At 49.5% G+C, this 20914-nt stretch overlaps 1 protein-coding gene across 3 annotated transcripts in view; it reads left to right on the top strand.

Moving 5' to 3' along the window:
- The window catches only part of LOC125635158 (C-type lectin domain family 4 member F-like), a 45164-nt gene that overhangs the window by 13167 nt on the left and 11083 nt on the right, over positions 1-20914 (top strand). For 2 of the 3 annotated variants that reach the window (XM_048846467.2, XM_048846469.2), the window contains exon 2: positions 17827-17983. In XM_048846467.2, the coding sequence (XP_048702424.2) occupies positions 17881-17983 (103 nt within the window). In that variant the 5' untranslated portion in view covers positions 17827-17880. Of the gene's footprint in view, positions 1-17826; positions 17984-20707; positions 20809-20914 lie in introns of those variants that run through there. The other variant, XM_048846470.2, reaches the window with a different exon arrangement.

Here is a 20914-nt window from a genome sequence, read left to right as displayed (position 1 = left end):
CTGTAAATACAGCCCCTGCCTAAGGAGGCTGCAGCGTGCACTGGGTGTACGGGAGCCGACCCGCTCTTACCTGCTGTCCCGGGCACTGGGTGAAGCTGCCGGCTGGGGAGGCTCGGTCCCCAGCCCTTCTCTTCTGCCTGTGGCCCCGCCCATATTCCACCCTGCTCTGCCCCAGGCCCCGCCCCCACTTTGCCCAGGCCCCGCCCTCTCCCCACTGTCTCCCTCCTCTCTTCCCTCCCCCTCCCTGCTCGCCCCCTTCCAGGCAAATCCCTGAACCCAAATGAAGCAAAGGACATTAGAAAGAAATTGCAGGAGAGTGTTTTTTTCAAAAGACAATGGAGCATGTTTTCCATGGCGCGCCGGAAGGTGAAGACTGGACACGCAGAAGGTACCTAATTAAAAGCACAAAATTTAGGAATAAAAAATGTCGGTCACCGGTATTTTGATATACCCTGAAATTTGTTAGATTTGCAAAAACTCTGTGGTAAGGGCGAGTCAGCTGCCCTGCTGAATCCAACATGAAATGTCGTGGGATACACGAGGCACATCTTCTCTGTTTTACTTTTTCTTAATTAGTATTTTTAAGCTGATTTTCTATTTTAAATGTACTCTTAAGCCTTCAGAAAGGAATCATTCCAGATGACTACATATCTAACTCACTGAAACAAAGACATTATTTAAAATGAATCAGTCACAGAGGTTTAGTGTGTTCATAACAATGTTCCCTGCTTTTTGAAAAAGGGAACACTCATTTGCTTTGTGTGATCTCCATAACAAGAGACATGTTTATGAAATTTCACCAACTTTGAATTTCCCCACTATATTTTCCACTGAATGCATCCAATGAAGTGAGCTGTAGCTCACGAAAGCTCATGCTCAAAGAAATTGGTTAGTCTCTAAGGTGCCACAAGTCCTCCTTTTCTTTTTGCGAATACAGACTAACACGGCTGCTCCTCTGAAACCTTTAAAAATATGTTTCCAAAGATTTTAGGCATAACAAAGGATTTTATATCTTGCTAATTACTGATTTTGCTGGAGGGTTCTCTTAAAACTAGTTCATCAAATAGTCAGAAGTAAAGAAAGGGAAACTCGTTTGTCCAGCTATCTGGCAGGAAACTGGTGTTGTCCCTTTAAGGGCTGTCTTCAAGAGCGGGGTGAAGGGAGAAAGGGATGGACAGAAAGGACAGGAAGACTTTGGAAGCAAGTTTTTTGTACTATCGTAATTCAAATGAAAATGTGTATTTTAGATGGGGGTGGTCTTTTGAAGGATTTATTTCAAAAACTCTATGTCCAAGCACTACAGTAACGCACAACCGCTTTTGTCAGTACGTTCAGAAACTGACCGTCTATACCTGGGGGTTGGCAAATGCCTGTTAAGTGGCTTCATTACCAGTGAATGGCTCTTTACCAGTGTCAGTGGTGTGCTAATAGGGCTGGCAGGCTGGAGGCTTTTTCACTTGTAAGTTACTAGATCCCCTCCGGAGGAAGACTCGCCAGGCTACACCAGCCAGCTGTGATGGGAGCCTGCAGGAAGGGTCAGAAGAGGGATAGGAAGAAGGGGAGAGGGTGGACATGAAGACCCAGGGGTGCCCCAAATTTTTTGGTGCCCTACGCAGCCCGGTATGCTGCGTACGCCTAAGCACGGCCCTGGTCACAGAGCAATTCTTGCTGGTGGAAATAATATGAGAGAAACAAACTGCCTTTGCGCGAGCAAGAGACCCACAATCTATATTCTTAACAGGCCGTATTCTTAGCACTCCGATGAAGTGAGCTGTAGCTCACGAAAGCTTATGCTCTAATAAATTGGTTAGTCTCTAAGGTGCCACAAGTCCTCCTGTTCTTTTTGCGGATACAGACTAACACGGCTGCTCCTCTGAAACCAACCATTACTAATTGTGTGAATTGATATTTGAGCTTCCCTAGCACCTTTCATCAGAGGGTCTCAAAGCTCAGCTCCTCTGCTGACGAGTGCTGTAGAAAAACCAGACAGGAGGGTGCGCACGGCAAGGGATGCGACAGGTTCGCCGGCTGTGCAGCATGCAATTCAGTAGAGGTTCTATATAATTAAGCAGGTGTAGAGCCAAATATAACAATTTCACCCTTTGATAATAACGGTAACAACTGTATCTGCCTCCTGCCCCCTTCTGGGATTTAATTCTCAGGTAGGACTCTCATCGGGGCATGATCAAAGTGGAGAAAAAGTCCCTTATTGCCTACAGACTGGCAGTGATAATGGCTTTATTTATAGTGGCTAATTAGTTTCTGGGATATGCCAGCCGTTCGCACTCCGCTAATGATGATTTTGTCTGGATGTCAGTGTGTTGGGGAGGGCTCTTGTGTTGATCATGCAGCTAAGGGCATGCAAACGCTCCTCGGGCCGAGCTCGGCGAGGGTGGCAGAGGACACTGCCCTGTTAGGACAGAATAGGGGTGTCGGGCAGGGCCTGGCACCAATGGAAGTGGCTGGACCCGGTTCAGATCTTCAGTTACACAAATGCAAATCCAGGGCTACCAATGGAGGTACACTGGCCTGGTACAGATCAGACACGCTGCTGCAAATCTGGAGCCGCTCCACTGATTTCAGTGACTGGGATGTAGCCGGGTGTCTCTGAGAGCCAAACCTGACCCTTCATGTCCATTTTGCAGAGCAGATCTATCTGGGTTCAGCTCCCTGGGCAGATCTCTGTTCTCCATTGCCCATGCTGTGAGTTACTCTTCTGCCACGTGTTATTAAAGTGTAAAAAGAAAAGGAGTACTTGTGGCACCTTAGAGACTAACCAATTCATTTGAGCATGAGCATGAATTGGTTAGTCTCTAAGGTGCCACAAGTACTCCTTTTCTTTTTGCGAATACAGACTAACACGGCTGTTCCTCTGAAACCTGTTATTAAAGTGTGTTTACCTGCTCCACCAGCCTTGAACGGGATTTTCCTTGAGCAGTTGGGCAAGCAGTTTACATATGGCTGAGGGCCTAGCGTCACCTAGTGGTCTGCTGTGCTATTCCATACTGCTGTATCTGCTGCCTCGTTCCCTGCTCAGTGGAAACCAGAAGAATAATAATACCCGGCTCTCCTATAGCGCTTTTCCTAAGCAGATCTCAAAGCACTTCATAAAAGAGGTCAGTACCATCACCCCCATTTGGGGAAAATGAGGCACACAGCAGGACAGTGACTTGCCCAAGGTTACCCAGCAAGTCAGTGGCAGAGCTGGGAACAGAAGGTGACTTGACTTTCATGAAGCCTTTAGGAGGTGTTATATATATATATGAATGATGGGAATTTTTGCAACATATTCCCTCTTAACCATGGATTTCCATGGGAAATTTAACTTGTGTTTGTAGCTACCTGGAAGCCTGGGCTAGTCAAACGCTCACGATTCTTGTCCGGACGTCAAGAACCCGACTGCTGGAACAAGCAGGGGAATCAAATAAAAAGGACATGCAGCAGCCCCACCCACAGGGGTGATCAAAGCCGAATGCAGCTCCAGGCGCAGAGATTCTGTGCTGCGATCTAAATCTGAGAGCAGGCCCTAGGCTGAACTCAGCATTCAGTTCTGACTCTAGCCCCAAACCTTCTCCGCCATCGGGGGGTTTTAATGTAGTTCCAGCCCATCCTTATCGCTATGTCCACCAGGCAACTGGGCAGCCCTCTCACCAGTGTGTCAGTTGAGTTTCCTGCGTGTGATGGAGCTAGCATGCTAAAAATAGACAGGGAGGCTCAGCAGTACAAGGAGCAGGATGGGCTAGCGGCCTCAAATCCCGCCCGGGACCCTAGGTACATACTCAGGACAGCGAGCCGTTCCTCTTGTTCACGGGTCGCCCTGGTATTTTTCGCGCTGTAGCCGAATCAGACCTAGTGCGGGTACGTCCCCTTGAGCTGGAACGTATAGCTCCAGCTCCATTGCAGCCGTACCCTACGTGACTTAGGGGCCCAATGAATTTGACTCTCTAGGTCTTTCCCACAGCAAATCAGCATCATCACCTCTGACCTTTCCAGATGGAGCCTTAGCCAGCTTCTGCTCATCCAAGCTCCGATCGCAGCCGGGTTCTGGAAGCCAAAGCCACCCTCCCACTTGGGTCTGGTCAACAGGAGAAGCGCATACGGAGAAGCGCCAGAGACTGCTGGCAATGAAGCGGGGTTGAGCCGGGACGGTGTCCCCGTGGGAGGCGTCCAGGGACCCTGTGGTGCAGCTCGGAGTGGTGGGGGTTGCTGAGTCAGATTGTGACATTCCCTTCTGAGAGTCGGGATGGACTCAGCGACCCAGCGAGGTGCTAGGGAGCACTTAGAGGCATGGGCGGCTGGTATCATAGGCCAGGGGAGGCTAAGCCTCCCCTAACCCAGGCCATGCTCATGCCCAAGCTCGGCCCCGAAGCCCTGCTCTCATTTCCCTGAAGGTGGTGGGGGTCAGCTCCAGCTGGTGGCCTGGAGCTTGGGGCTTGGTCCGGCTGGAGGCCTGGGGGGTGGGCTGGCAGCCAGGGACCGGGATGGCAAGGGGCAGCTCGGGCTGGCTGGTAGCCCATGTGTCGGGCCAGGGTTTGAGCCAGCCATCAGCCCGGGGCAGCTCAGGCCGGCCCGGAGGTTGGGGTGGTCGGCGCAGCGGTGGTGGGGCCGGCCAGCAGCCTGGGGTTTGGGGTGTCTGGGGCGGGCAGGCTGGGCTCCTTCAGCCGCCGGGGGAGGTGGGGAGGAGCTTGGGGCTCCGGAGGGCAAGGAGGGACGGGGCCTTGGGTGGAAGGGATGGGGCCATTGGGCTAGCCTCCCCGATGGGCTGGTTCATGCACCAGCCATGCTTGGAGGTGTCATTTTGTCATTTGAGGTCCCTGCCTGTCATGCTGAGCAATACTGTTGCATTGTTCTCTTGCACCCCCATCTGTCTGTACCCGTCTGTTGTCTCTTGCCTTACACTGAGAGTGTAAGCCTCTTGGGACGGGGACCATCCTCTTGTCCTGTGTTTGTACAGCCCCTTGCACAGTGAGGTCCTGCTCCATGACTAGGGCTCCAAGGCTTTACAGAAATACAAATAATAATAAAGCATGCAGGATGCTTTTCACAGGAGAAGAGGCCTCTGGTTTAGTAGCCTGCCCTACAGCCTGTCTTACGTTCTCTCCTGCCCCCTGCCCCAGTTTCAATGGAATATGACATTCTTCACTTCCTGTCCTAAACTGGTGTGCAGTGCTGCATTGTGCACTGCTAAGCAACTGCATGCTGCACCCCAGACGTAGCTGCATTTCTCTGGCAGGCGAAGTGAGAACCTCATCCACAGCAATGTGCTGACTGGCTTTCTCCTCTGACCCGGTGCGGCTGGAAGCCTCCTGAGAGAAATGAGTCACCGGATCCGAAGCACGGAGGTCCGAGTGCCCTGCTCCCTTTGTGTCCGAGGGACAAGCACAGAACAGTGCCCTGCAGTGACGTTTCCTAGCACCACCCATACCTCTTCATTCGTTCAGGGCTACAGGGCCACAGTCCCCACTGCCTTAGATGTACTATGGCTTCACGTCACTGATCTCAGGGCAAGGCCACCAGCAGAGAGGTCCCATTACTTTCCTGTCGCAGCCCCTCGCCACCTCGTTAGCCTCCCGCACCCCGGTACAGCGGGAGTGCTACCACCCCCATTGCACAGATTGGGACTGAGGCACCTCACAAGGGCCACATTTTTAACCATATCTGGGTGCCTGCAGATGCAGATTGGCCCCTGGTCGGGCTTTTCGAAGTGCCCGAGTCCCACTGATTTCAGTGCCAGCAAGGCGCTTTGGAAAATCCCCTAGCTTTGGATTTTTGGGAGCCTAGTTACCTTTACAAATCTGGCTCTAGGTGACTTAGTTGGCTACGTACCATTTTCAAAAGTGATTTAGGCATCTCAGAGGCTAAGTCTCATTGGAAGCCAGTAGAGCCTGGAGCCTAAGTCACTTTTGAAACTGAGGCATAGCAAGTCCCTTAGGCCTTGGACCATGGAACGGAGCAACAGCTCCATCCCTGTAAAAATCTGGGCCTAGATGACGTGCTCAGTGTCCCAAATGACAGCTGCAGAAGTGTAGGGAGTTGAACCTGGGTCACCTCCTAAACTGTGGCCCCCACCCCCCAGGCCATCCTTCTGCTTTCGCATACCCCCCTGACAATCCCTCCCGAACCTGCTACACAGCACACAATGCAGCGCTAGAAGGTAAATAACCAGCTGATATTCAACACCCCACCCATCACTTCCCCTTCGCAACCTCAGCTACCTCCCTTCCACCGCCCACACAACTCAACTTCCTCCTGAGTGCCTGCAGGGCACCCGGGATGCCAGCCGCAGCCAGTGCCCAAACCCGCAGATTTCAAGCCTGTACAGACAAATTCTGTACAGACAAAATCTGTACAGACAAATTCATGCCAAACACTGTTTAAGAACATAAGAACGGCCAGACGGGGTCAGACCAAGGGTCCATCTAGCCCAGTGTCCTGTCTGCCGACTGTGGCCAATGCCGGGCGCCCCGGAGGGAATGAACAGAACAGGGAATCACCAAGTGATCCATCCCCTGTCGCCCATTCCCAGCTTCTGGCAGACAGAGGTTAGAGACACCATCCCTGCCCAGCCTGGCTAGTAGCCATTTGTTTCCCTTTCCAGGGATGCTGTAACATTCTGACAACCTGGGCCTTCACTCACCCCTCTCCTCGTCCCTTCCAGGGCCTCTTGCTGTTAGAAAAGGGCTAGGGCAAGGCGGGGAAAATGGAGTCACAAGTGATCGGAGACTGGCAGCTTGTGGCTCCGCTATAGAATGAACTGCCTCCTGTTGTACTGGAACAAGGAAGTAGCTGGAGGATGTGAGCAGTTCCGCTGGGTTTTCTTGGAAATTGGTTCTGAGGAATCAGAGGCATTCCTCAGTACGTGTTTACTATAGATGATCAAAAGTGGACTATGTCTGATGTGTTATATGAGAGAGAGGGAGGGGGGAGAGAGGGTGTTGGGGGTGTGGAGTGTGCAGTTCAGCGTTGCTGGGGACTGGAGTTGTTTAGCTAGAAGGAAACCCCAAAAGTGAGCCACCTTCTCATCCCAGAGCATCTTTGCAGCCCCGGGGAGCAGTACAGCATTGCCCTTCCTTCCTGTCCATGGCTTGTTCCTCAGGACTCATCGACTCTACGGCCAGAAGGGACCATCACAATCATCTAGTCTGACCTCCGGCACAGTGCAGGCCACAGAACTTCACCCACCCCCTCCTGTAATAGATCCAGAACTTCTGGCTGACTCACTGAAGTCCTCAAATCATGATTTAAAGACTTCAAGTTACAGAGAATCCGTCAGCCTGGTCACGACCCTGCATACCGTGTCCTGCCATCTCGAGGGTAGTCAGCCTCTAGTCATAGAATCATAGAATATCAGGGTTGGAAGGGACCTCAGGAGGTCATCTCGTCCAACCCCCTGCTCAAAGTAGGACCAATCCCCAACTAAATCATCCCAGCCAGGGCTTTGTCAAGCCTGACCTCAAAAACTTCTAAGGAAGGAGATTCCACCACCTCCCTAGGTAACCCATTCCAGTGCTTCACCACCCTCCTAGTGAAAAAGTTTTTCCTAATATCCAACCTAAACCTCCCCCACTGCAACTTGAGACCATTACTCCTCATTCTGTCATCTGCTACCACTGAGAACAGTCTAGATCCATCCTCTTTGGAACCCCCTTTCAGGGAGTTGAAAGCAGCTATCAAATCATAGAATCATAGAATCATAGAATATAAGGGTTGGAAGGGACCCCAGAAGGTCATCTAGTCCAACCCCCTGCTCGAAGCAGGACCAATTCCCAGTTAAATCATCCCAGCCAGGGCTTTGTCAAGCCTGACCTTAAAAACCTCTAAGGAAGGAGATTCTACCACCTCCCTAGGTAACGCATTCCAGTGTTTCACCACCCTCTTAGTGGAAAAGTTTTTCCTAATATCCAATCTAAACCTCCCCCACTGCAGCTTGAGACCATTACTCCTCGTTCTGTCATCTGCTACCATTGAGAACAGTCTAGAGCCATCCTCTTTGGAACCCTCTTTCAGGTAGTTGAAAGCAGCTATGAAATCCCCCCTCATTCTTCTCTTCTGCAGGCTAAACAATCCCAGCTCCCTCAGCCTCTCCTCATAACTCATGTGTTCCAGACCCCTAATCATTTTTGTTGCCCTTCGCTGGACTCTCTCCAATTTATCCACATCCTTCTTGAAGTGTGGGGCCCAAAACTGGACACAGTACTCCAGATGAGGCCTCACCAATGTCGAATAGAGGGGAACGATCACTTCCCTCGATCTGCTCGCTATGCCCCTACTTATACATCCCAAAATGCCATTGGCCTTCTTGGCAACAAGGGCACACTGCTGACTCATATCCAGCTTCTCGTCCACTGTCACCCCTAGGTCCTTTTCCGCAGAACTGCTGCCTAGCCATTCAGTCCCTAGTCTGTAGCGGTGCATGGGATTCTTCCGTCCTAAATGCAGGACTCTGCACTTGTCCTTGTTGAACCTCCTCAGATTTATTTTGGCCCAATCCTCCAATTTGTCTAGGTCCCTCTGTATCCTATCCCTACCCTCCAGTGTATCTACCTCTCCTCCCAGTTTAGTGTCATCTGCAAACTTCCTGAGGGTGCAATCCACACTGTCCTCCAGATCATTAATGAAGATATTGAGCAAAACCGGCCCCAGGACCGACGCTTGGGGCACTCCACTTGATACCAGCTGCCAACTAGACATGGAGCCATTGATCACTACCCATTGAGCCCGAGAATCTAGCCAACTTTCTATCCACCTTATAGTCCATTCATCCAGCCCATACTTCTTTAATTTGCTGGCAAGAATACTGTGGGAGACCTTGTCAAAAGCTTTGCTAAAGTCAAGGAACAACACATCCACTGCTTTCCTCTCATTCACAGAGCCAGTTATCTCGTCATAGAAGGCAATTAGATTAGTCAGGCATGACTTGCCCTTGGTGAATCCATGCTGACTGTTCCTGATCACTTTCCTCTCCTCTAAGTGCTTCAGAATTGATTCCTTGAGGACCTGCTCCATGATTTTTCCAGGGACTGAGGTGAGGCTGACTGGCCTGTAGTTCCCAGGATCCTCCTTCTTCCCTTTTTTAAAGATGGGCACTACATTAGCCTTTTTCCAGTCATCTGGGACCTCCCCCGATCGCCATGAGTTTTCAAAGATAATGGCCAATGGCTCTGCAATCACATCCGCCAACTCCTTTAGCCCTCTCGGATGCAGCGCATCCGGCCCCATGGACTTGTGCACCTCCAGCTTTTCTAAATAGTCCCGAACCACCTCTTTCTCCACAGAGGGCTGGTCACCTCCTCCCCATGCTGTGCTGCCCAGTGCAGCAGTCTGGGAGCTGACCTTGTTCATGAAGCCAGAGGCAAAAAAAGCATTGAGTACATTAGCTTTTTCCACATCCTCTGTCACTAGGTTGCCTCCCTCATTCAGTAAGGGGCCCACACTTTCCTTGACTTTCTTCTTCTTGCTAACATACCTGACGAATCCCTTCTTGTTACTCTTAACATCTCTTGCTAGCTGCAGTTCCAGGTGTGATTTGGCCTTCCTGATTTCACTCCTGCATGCCCGAACAATATTTTTATACTCTTCCCTGGTCATTTGTCCAATCTTCCACTTCTTGTAAGCTTCTTTTTTGTGTTTAAGATCAGCAAGGATTTCACTGTTAAGCCAAGCTGGTCGCCTGCCATATTTACTATTCTTTCTACACATCGGGATGGTTTGTTCCTGTAACCTCAATAAGGATTCTTTAAAATACAGCCAGCTCTCCTGGACTCCTTTCCCCTTCATGTTATTCTCCCAGGGGATCCTGCCCATCAGTTCCCTGAGGGAGTCAAAGTCTGCTTTTCTGAAGTCCAGGGTCCGTATTCTGCTGCTTTCCTTTCTTCCTTGTGTTAGGATCCTGAACTCGACCATCTCATGGTCACTGCCCCCCAGGTTCCCATCCACTTTAGCTTCCCCTACTAATTCTTCCCGGTTTGTGAGCGGCAAGTCCGGAAGAGCTCTGCCCCAGTTGGTTCCTCCAGCATTTGCACCAGGAAATTGTCCCCTACACTTTCCAAAAACTTCCTGGATTGTCTGTGCACCGCTGTATTGCTCTCCCAGCAGATATCAGGGTGATTGAAGTCTCCCATGAGAACCAGGGCCTGAGATCTAGTAACTTCCATGAGTTGCCAGAAGAAAGCCTCGTCCACCTCATCCCCCTGGTCCGGTGGTCTATAGCAGACTCCCACCACGACATCACCCTCTTTGCTCACGCTTCTAAACTTAATCCAGAAACTCTCAGGTTTTTTTGCAGTTTCATACTTGAGCTCTGAGCAGTCATACTGCTCCCTTACATACAGTGCAACTCCCCCACCTGTTCTGCCCTGCCTGTCCTTCCTGAACAGTTTATATCCATCCATGACAATACTCCAGTCATGTGAGTTATCCCACCAAGTCTCTGTTATTCCGATCACATCAAAATTCCTTGACTGTGCCAGGACTTCCAGTTCTCCCTGCTTGTTTCCCAGGCTTTGTGCATTTGTATATAGGCACTTGAGATAACTCGCTGATCGTCCCTCTTTCTCAGTATGAGGCAGGAGCCCTCCCCTCTCGCACGCTCCTGCTCGTGCTTCCTCCCGGTATCCCACTTCCCCATTTAGCTCAGGGCTTTGGTCTCCTTCCCCCGGTGAACCGAGTTTAAAGCCCTCCTCACTAGGTTTGCCAGCCTGCTTGCGAAGACGCTCTTCCCTCTCTTCGTTAGGTGGAGCCCATCTCTGCCCAGCACTCCTCCCTCTTGGAACACCATCCCATGGTCAAAGAATCCAAAGCCTTCTCTCCGACACCACCTGCGTAGCCATTCGTTGACTTCCACGATTCGACGGTCTCTACCCAGGCCTTTTCCTTCCACGGGGAGGATGGACGAGAAGACCACTTGTGCCTCAAACTCCTTTATCCTTCTTCCCAGAGCCACGTAGTCTGCAGTGATCCGCTCAAGGTCATTCTTGGCAGTATCATTGGTGCCTACATGGAGAAGCAGGAAGGGGTAGCGATCCGAGGGCTTGATGAGTCTCGGCAGTCTCTCCGTCACATCGTGAATCCTAGCTCCTGGCAAGCAGCAGACTTCTCGGTTTTCCTGGTTGGGGCGGCAGATAGATGACTCAGTCCCCCTGAGGAGAGAGTCCCCGACCACCACCACCCGCCTCCTTCTCTTGGGAGCGGTGGTCGTGGAACCCCCATCCCTAGGACAGTGCATCTCATGCCTTCCAGTCGGCGGAGTCTCCTTCTGTTCCCTTCCCTCAGATGTATCATCTAGTCCACTCTCCGCAATGGTACCTGTGGAGAGAACATGAAAACGGTTCCTCACCTGTATCTGCGTTGCTGGTACATGGACGCTCCCCTTTCTTCTTCTGGAGGTCACATGCTGCCAAATTTCTTCACCGTCCTCCGGTTCCCCGCAGTGTAGCCTGCTCTGAATCTTCAGAATGCTGTGCCCGTAGAAGCATATCCTGATGTCTGTCCAGGAAATCTTCAGTTTCTTTTATGCAACGGAGGGTCGATACCTGTTGCTCCAGACCTTGAACCTTCTCTTCCAATATGGAGACCAGCTTGCACTTTGTACAGACAAAGTCGCTTCTCTCCTGAGGAAGAAAGACAAATATGGCACATCCAGTGCAGGTCACAACATCTGAACGCTCCCCATCCATATTACCTTCCTTCTACGAGCTTCCTCAGGAGTTGTAGTAACTTCTCAGAGAAGCCAGCAAGATGTAAGCCTCAGTGGGCTCTCCCCAGGTGAACTCCCTTTGTTAGCCTCTCTGCTGTTCGCCGCTCAGCTGGTTCGCAGCTGACTGGCTTTTTATAACAGTCAGGCCCACTCATGGCTCACCTGGAACAAAGCACTCCCTATTCACACTTTTCAAACAACCAGTCAAGCACACGGTCAAACTGTCCCCCCTGTCAGACCCACCTGGTTGTGTTTGTATTATTTTCTTTTGTATCCTCTCACCTGTTTGTCTTCTGCAGTATCCCCACCCACACTGGGATACAGCGGTGCAGAGACACATCCCCCCTGTCTTCAGGAAACCCAAAAGGGGTTGCACCAATATTACAAATCAGGTGCTGTAAACCAACTGTATTCAGGAGAAGGGAAACTGATTTCAAATTAGGGCAGTCAGCGCTCACTTTGCCTCTTCAGGCAAGTCTGTCCAGGAGAAGGAAACCTCTGATTTCAAATCCGAGCAATCCAAGCTCATTCGCCTTGGAAGACGAGCGGACTGATACCTGTTCCTAGCAGGGAAGCAGGCTATGGCACAACATGGAGAGGCTGGATTGGCCTACCAAGCCTTTGCATCCAAAACTCCTGGTTCCAAAAAAGGTACAGCAAAAAGTGAGGCTATCAGGATGAATTTCAAAACAGAGCATTTCAAAATGGTTCCTCTGCAAAATTACTCTGTTATTTCCAAGAAAAGTTCAGCTGTCTCAGGAAGAGAGATTGAGTCAAATCTGGAGACTAAATTCAGTAATTGAAGTGAGAAACACATGGACTTTCATCCTTCTATGAAGTGCAAATCTCAGGGCAGACAGAACTCTGCGCTCGCTTCCAATGCCTCAGAGACTCACTTCGTTCCATTAGCAGGAGAGAGATTTACTTTCTTCTTGATACTCCTCAACTATACATCCAAGCGTTGCATTTGGTCTTTTATCTACAGCAGCACACTGCAATCTCATGTTTATCCAGTTATCCACCATGACCTCAAGGTATTTTTCAGTGTCACTGAAATCCGGGATACTGTCTCCCACGCTATAAGTGTAACCTGTATTCTTGGTTCCTAGATGTCAGACCTTGCATTTATCTGTATTGACACATGTCATTCAAATGAACCCAGTCTACCAAGCAACCCAGATTGTGCTGTCAAACCATCACCATGTTCTGTTATTTACAACTCCACCAATCTGTCATATGCAAACTTTAGCAGCACAGATTTCATGTTTTCTTCCAGGTCACTGTTAGAAATAGTACTGGGGCAAGAACAGAAGACTTTGGTATCTCACCTCTCTGGGTGTTGATTTACATTTACAATTAACATTTACACTTACTTCTTGAGATCTAGCAGTTAGCCCGTCTTTAAACCCTTCAATATGTGCCGCATTGGCCTGGGATAGTGCTAATTTTTAAAAACCAGAACGTCACACAGGACGCCGGGAATTGCCTTACAGAAGTCTAGGTATATTATAGCAGCAGTTTTCTTTGTCAACCAAATTTATAATCTCCTAAAAAAACAATATCAGGTTTGTTTGACAGGACCCATTCTCCATAAAACCAGGTTGACTGGCATTAATTAGGAAACCGTCCTTTAATTTTTTATTGATTGAATCCAATATCAGCTTTTCCATGATTTTGCCCTGGATCGATGCCTGGCTAACTGGCCTATAGTTACTCAGATCATCCCATTTACCCTGTTTACGTGTTGGTACAACATCAGCTTTATTCAACTCCTCTAGAATTTTCCCAGTGATCCGAGTTTTGTTAAATATCAGCATCAGTGGCTCAAGCTCCTCAGCCAGCTCTTTAAAGAGATACATGTGCACACCCCTCCCGACAAAATAATTAAAACCAAAACCAAAACCATGCAGTCCTAGCATGCTTGAAACTCATCCCGCGGTTTGTATGTTGCATTCCTTTCCCTCCCAGATTCTTTGTCTGTCTTAACTCTTTAGAAGGCAAGCTCTCCAGGGCAGGCACTGACTGCATATGTATCTGTTTAGCACCGGGTGTCAAGCTGCCTTCAGTGCCTCAAGAGAATGGGTACCAATCTCAGGGCAGGCTGTTAGGAAGCAGGGCACAAATCCAAAATGGATTGTGAGTTCTATACTTAGGTTTCACCAACCAATTATCAAGTATAAACTCCTCAGGCACCATAACGGCCTAAACATGGAGTCACAGACAGTTCCCTTGGGTGCTCCAATCTGTCTTGCCACTCAGATGAGCCTACCTTTGTGACAGATGGTTGTTTACACCAAGAATCACAGCAATATTCAAGTTTCTCCCATTCTCAAAGGACCAGTCACTTACCCCAGGTCAGTTGCACCTCAGATCTCACACCAAAGACAATGCTTGTAGCCAATCCTACAATAAACTATCTAAAGATTTATTAAATCGGAAGAGGAGACAAGAGAGTTATTTACAAGGTTAAAGCAGGTAAACATACACACACACATGAATTGCAATCTTCAGTTTCAAAAAGTAACAGAAGCTTCTATAATAAGCAAGGCTCTATATGTCCTTTAGGGCTAACTCAGGCTGAGCAGCTGGGGGTCTCTTGCTTATGCCTCGAAAACCTTCCACCACCCCAATTCCAAGCAGTGTAGAGATCCAGTTCCTTCTTGTTAGGGTTTTTATCCCCCTCTTCCCATGTGCTCTGAGCTGCAAACTCAGCTGACTGGAGGAATCCACTTGCATGACTCGTCTTCATGGAGGGGGGATGGGGATAGCAGAGCAACTAAGTCCTTTGTGCTCTTTAATATCCCACTATTGTCTGTCTGGTGTCAATGGACCTTCCCTGTTGGCCAGGACATAACACCTTCTGCTGGAGACCAGCCTTTCATACTAAGTAATGTCGCTTTCCTGTCTGGTGATTTACACAGTCACAGGGGCTCACAATACAACCACTCAAATATTACATAAGAATATAAGAATGGCCATACTGGGTCAAATCAAAGGTCCATCTACAGTATCCTGTCTTCGGGCAGTGGCCGATGCCAGGTGCCCCAGAGGGAATGAACAGAACAGGTGATCATCAAGCAATCCATCCCCTGTCGCCCATTCCCAGCTTCTGGCAAACAGAGGCTAGGGACACCAACCCTGCCCATCCTGGCTAATCGCCATTGATGGACCTATCCTCCATGAATTTATCTAGTTCTTTTTTGAACTCTGTTATAGTTTTGGCCTTGACAACATCCTCTGGCAAAGAGTTCCACAGGTTGACTGTGTTGTGGTAAGAAATCCTTCCTTTTGTGTGTTTTAAACCTGCTGCCTATTAATTTCACTTGATGATTCCTAGTTCTTGTGTTATGGGAAGGAGTCAATGACACTTCCCTATTCACTTTCTCCATCCCAGTCATGATTTTATAGACCTCAATCATATCCCCCCTTAGTCGTCTCTTTTCCAAGCTGAGAAGTCCCAGTTTATTAATCTATCCTCAAATGGAAGCTATTCCTTACCCCAATCATTTTTGTTGCCCTTTTCTGTACTTTACAATGTGGGATACAGATACTATAAGAGGGATGAATGCCGGCAGCAACTCAAGTATTCAATAAAATCTAAACACCAAACACATTCTTATAATTCTAACACCTATTTTAAAAACACTGACACACAGGTGAGCCAGACTTATTCCAACCAGGAATTTGTCAGTGTTTCATTGAGGCATGGGGACCTTCGCATGAGCTGGCACCTGGTCTGCGAGCATCACACCTGGCACAGTGGGTCCCCAATTCTGCTTGGGGCCTCTGGAATAGGCCTTGAAAGCCGATGGTGCAAGCACCAACCAGTTGATTCACTGTGACTCGTGCTGCAGCATCATGAGTCTAGGAAATCCAGTTCTCGAGCAACCATCTTTGCCACAAATAGTGCAGGTATACGGCACAGGACCAGAGGAGGAAGTGGGTGTATTACTAGCTCTTGAGCCCTTTCCTCTTCTCTCTCTTTGCTTCCCTCTCTCTTAACCACCTCTCGCCAGCCTCTTTGATTCCATAGTGCAGTGCAGCCCTCCAGCACGGCCTTTTGCTAACTGCCGCTTCCTAGCTTACCAGGTCAGTGTTGAAAGTTTTCAGGTCCTTGGGACATTCACAAGTTTTCCATACTGGAGACCCTTTGGAGTGTGTCCATCGTTCATCCAGAGCAGTAATTAAGACAACAATGAAGAAATCTGTGTTTAGTGATGAAATTTGGGGGTTTTGCTTTCTCAAGTTCTTTGCTGCCAGGAAGTTTGGTTTCCAACTCGATATTTAGAAGATGGTGACGACAGCGGGTGTGGATGGAGTTTAGCTTTCTGTTGTGCCTCCTGTGGGCGGTCCGTCTCTCACCACCGTATAGCAGCATGCTCAGAACACTCATCTGGTAGACCCACACTGTGGTGTTCAGAGTTAGTTTCCCGTTATCACACACACACTTGGCCAGTTGGCCGAATGTGCTAGCTGCCTTTCCAATGCAAGAATTAAGCTCATCAGTGATTGAGACAAGTTATTTGATACAGTTGATCCTAGGAAGAAGAACTTGTGTCCAACTTCTAGTGTGGCGTTACCCATTGAAGCATCTGGTGCAGTCAACACACCTTGTGCCAAAATCATTTTCTTCTTTAGATTAACGGGTAATCCAAAGTCACCGCAAGCTAGCACAAACCTATCGCAAAGTTGCTGGAGCACCTCTTCACTGTGTGCAACAAATGGCCTCTGGACTACCAATTAATTAATTAATAATAATAACAATAACTACAATCATAATAATTAATTAATTAATAGTTTCCCCTGCTGTTCTATTACCTCATAAAGATGATGAATTTGGGGAGATGGACTGCATGTGAGGAAGACAAGCAGGGTTTAGTCCAGAGGTGGGCAAACTACAGCCCCGGGGCTGCATCCGGCCCTTCAGACCATTTAATCCAGCTCTCGAGCTCCCGCTGGGGAGCAGGGTCCAGGGCTTGCCCCACTCCAGTGCTCCAACCAGGGAGTGCGGTCGGGGGCTTGCCCCACTCCACACATGCTGTGGCTCCGCATGGCTCCTGGAAGCAGTGGCATGTCCCCCTTCCGGCTCCTACATGTAGGGGCAGTCATGAGACCCCAATTCCACCTCTGCAGCTCCCATTGGCCGGGAACTGCAGCCAGTGGGAACTGCAGGGGCGGCGCCTGCAGACGAGGCGCAGAACTGCCTGGCCGTGCCTCCACGTAGGAGCCAGAGCGGGGACATGCCGCTGCTTCTGGGAGCTGCTTGAGGTAAGCGCCACCAGGAGCCTGCACCCCTGACCCCCTCCCGTGTCCCAACCCTCTGCCCCAGTCCTGATCCCCCTCCCACCCTCCAAACCCCTTGGTCCCAGCCCGGAGCACCCCCAACCCCACCCCACCCCAGAGCCCGCACCCTCAGATGGAGCCACACCCCAACCCCCACCCAAGTCTGAGCCCCCTCCCACACCCTGAAAGCCTCCTTTCTGGCTCCACCCCAGAGCCCACACCCCCCCACTGGAGCCCTCACCCCTCCCACATCCCAACCCCCAATTTTGTGAGCAGTCATGGCCCGCCACACAATTTCCATTCCCAGATGCAGCCCTGGGGCCAAAAAGTTTGCCCACCCCTGGCTTAGTCCCTGGTGCTGCAATTATAGAGGTTTCCTCTAGTTTTCTGCGAGTAGCCCAAAGCAAGTGGGGATCAGAAGGTTGTCTGAGCTGCCTGTTGACTCTTCGTGTTGGTGAAAGCAGCTGGATTGGCATCCCTTGCAAGTAAAGTCCACTTTAGCCACAGACCAGATATAGCACAGTGCTAGCTTCCCCCACACCAATCCAGCTCCCTTTGAGCGTTCTTCGCCTACTAGCTCTTGTCCTTTCTGCACAGTCCATCGCGGGTCTCCTGAACAATTGTGGCAGGTTTTGTGATCTGAACACTTGCCTGTGGAATGGCCTGTGACAGTTCATGCCAAAGTTTGTGGCTAACTTGCAGCCTGGCTGATCCCCCTTATCTCTCCCTACACCTGCAGTCGCTCAAAGATCACAGCGGTGTCTGACTTGGCACTCTGTGGTCTGAGCCGTTTTGGTTTTGTTGTCCTTGAGACTTTGTAGATCTCATTTCCCATTTTTATTTCTCAGTCACACATTTGGGTGAGAGAGACATTCACAAACCAGTCAGGAAGACCACCTGACATGGACCAGCTGCGAAGTTTTCCACTCACAAAGTGGGCAGGAAAAGAGGAAAATACCTATCAGAATGTGACCAGAGTAATTCCGAGTCGACAACTTGGGGAAGGTAAGAAGCATTCGATCTTTTATTTCATCTTTTCTGGGCTTCCTTTTCTCTGCAGTTCAGCTTTGCTGAGTGGCAGTCACTGGTGGGCATAGAATCATGGAATATCAGGGTTGGAAGAGACCTCAGGAGGTAGTCCAGTCCAACCCCTGCTCAAAGCAGGGTATGGGACGCACAGCCTGCTCTGACAGCTTGAGCTGCACAAGTGGTGCTCAATCTGTTTCTGAATTTTTCCTCCACCTCAGAGGGGCCAAAGAAAACAACCCCGGCTTGTGTTATGCAGGAGGTCAGCTGGATGGTCCTGATGCTTCTTTCTGGCCCTATGAATCTGTCTGTACAGAAACACAGCTTGACCAGTTTTTTAAAAGAAAATGATCAGATTTGAGGGGAAGATTCTTATTTTATCTGAATTGGTTCAGCCACTTCCTGCCAGAACTAATTTTTGGAATTTCCAAAATTTCTAGATATTCCCCTTCTCCTGGGGTCTAGTTTGTGTAGTTCATACAGCTTCCCCAAAAGACATCAGACTCTCCCAAAACCTTAAAGGGGCATGCCATGCAATCAGGGTAGGCTAAGCACTAGCCACCACTACCTTTAAAGGGACAGACTCCCCCCCCTCCCCCACAGCCATATAATTATAGGCCTGCCTGCCTGATGTTGATCCAAAGCAAAATAAAGGGGTGGTTGATATGGGACTCAAATAATAAAGAATTTAAGGAGGTTTATACAATTAATGCCAATCAACATGTGTTTATGTAAAATAGATCTTGTCAAACTAACTTGGTATCTTTCTTGGATGAGATTACAAGTTTGGTTGATCATGGTAATAGTGTTGATGTAATATAATTGCAATCTGTAAGGCATTTGACCTGGTACCGCCAGGGCCAGATTAATCATTTGTGGGCCCCAGCGCCAGGACCGTAGCCCCGCCTCCCACTTCTCCTGCGCTCTGCCCCAGGCCCCACCCGCACTTGGCCTCTTCCCCCCGAGGCCCTGCGCCCGCTTGGCCTCTTCCCCACAAGAGCCTGCCCCAATCAGCTTTTCCCCCCTAGGCCCTAGGGGGAGGGGTGGAGAGGAGCAAACGGTGGGTGGTGCCTCGGGGGGAAGAGGCCGAGCAGGGGTGGGGCCTCAGGGCAGAGCAGGGGGTGGGGACACAGTCTGGGTGCCCAGGCTCCTTCTGAGTGTGGGCCCGGTGCCACGGCATCATTGGCGCCATTGCAAACCAGGCACTGGTTAAGAAACTAGAATCATTCAACATCAACATGGCCCACATTAAATGGATTTAAAACTGGCTAACTAATTGTAACTGTGAATGGGGAATCTCAGAGAACAGGTGTGTTTTTAGCGGTATCCTGCAGGGATCAGTTCTTGTTTTCCTGGAAGAAAACATAAAATCATCACTGACACAATTTGCAGGTGACACAAAGATGGGGGAGTGGCAAATAGTGAAGAGGATGGGTCAGTGAATGAGCTAGACCACTTGGTGAGCTGGGCACAAGCAAACAATTTGCATTTCAATACAGCCAAATGTACAGCCATACATCTAGGAACAAAGAATGGAGCCACACTTACAGGATGGGGGACTCTGTCCTGGGTAGCAGGGACTCTGAAAAAGACATGGGACTCACGGTGGGTAATAAACTGAATATGAGCTCCCAGGGAGATGCTGAGGCCACATGGGCTAATGTGATCCTGGGAGGCATAACCAGGGTTTCTTGAGTAGGAGTGAAGAGGGTGTATTACTTTTATGTTGGTCACTGGTGCTACTGCTGCTGGATACTGTGTCCAGCTCCTGCGTCTGCACTTCAAGAAGGATGTTGATAAATTTCAGAGGGTTCAGGAAAGTGCCACCAGAATTATTAAAGTATTAGAAAACCTGTCTTACTGAATCATAGAAATGTAGGCTTGAAGGGACCTCGAGTGGCCATCTAGTCCAGCCCCCTGTGCTGAGGCAGGACCACGTAAACCTAGACCAGCTCTGACAGATGTTTGTCCAACCTGTTCTTAAAAACCTCCAATGACGGTGTGACGGGTTCTCTGGGGTGCAACCTGGAACTGGAATACCGCTGAGCCCTCTGACATACCAACCTGGGCTCCCTCTCACACTGTGATGCTGTGATAAGCTGCAAACCTCTCCAGGTTCTGCACTTACACAGCCATCCACAGGCAGGGACACACGCAGCTGAGTTACATGAATGTTTTCACCAGCCACTCACGAACTAACAATAGAGAGGCTCCAGACTAGGGCCCCAAGGCTGTACCCTCCTGCCCTGTTCAGAAGCCTGACCAGTGTAAATTTATTACGCAGTCTGCCCCTCCCTCAACGTGGAGAGGGCATGCACCAGCTTTTGTACAGTGAGCAGATTTCCCAAGCATTTCAACCAAACCACACTGTTTAAGGTAAAATATAAAACAGATTTATTAACTACAGAAAGATAGATTTTAAGGGATTATAAGTAGTAAGAGAACAGTTCAAAGTTGGTTACCTAAGAAATAAAAGTAAAATCACAATCTGAGTTCTATTAACTAGACAGGATTTGAATCAAGCAGTGTCTCATCCTGATGATATAGTTCCTTACTACACAAGCTGGAATTCTCCTTTCCAGGCTGGGACCACCTTCCCCTTGTCAGTCTTTGTTCTCCTTATGTGCTTCCAGGTGTTGCCTTGTGGGGGGAAAGTGAGGCCAAGTAATGATGTCACTTCCCCTCTTTTATGGTTTCTTCCAGCCTGCTGGAAACATCTATGCTTGTGACATGGGTCAAGCAGTCTCCATTGCCTGTGTTCTCTCTGGGAAGTCTCCATTGAACAGATTCCTGGAACAGTCCTTGTGAGTGTGGATTCCCTTTAATGGGCCATCAGCATGTCTGGCTCCTCCATTGTTGCACCTGATAGGCTGGTTGTGGGTGTTCCCAACCTCACAACATATTTCAGTA

Source organism: Caretta caretta, chromosome 4, assembly GCF_965140235.1.
Source record: "Caretta caretta isolate rCarCar2 chromosome 4, rCarCar1.hap1, whole genome shotgun sequence".
In the NCBI taxonomy this organism is placed as follows: domain Eukaryota; kingdom Metazoa; phylum Chordata; order Testudines; family Cheloniidae; genus Caretta; species Caretta caretta.
Note: the sequence above shows the minus strand (reverse complement) of the source record. Positions and strands in the feature narration are given on the sequence as shown.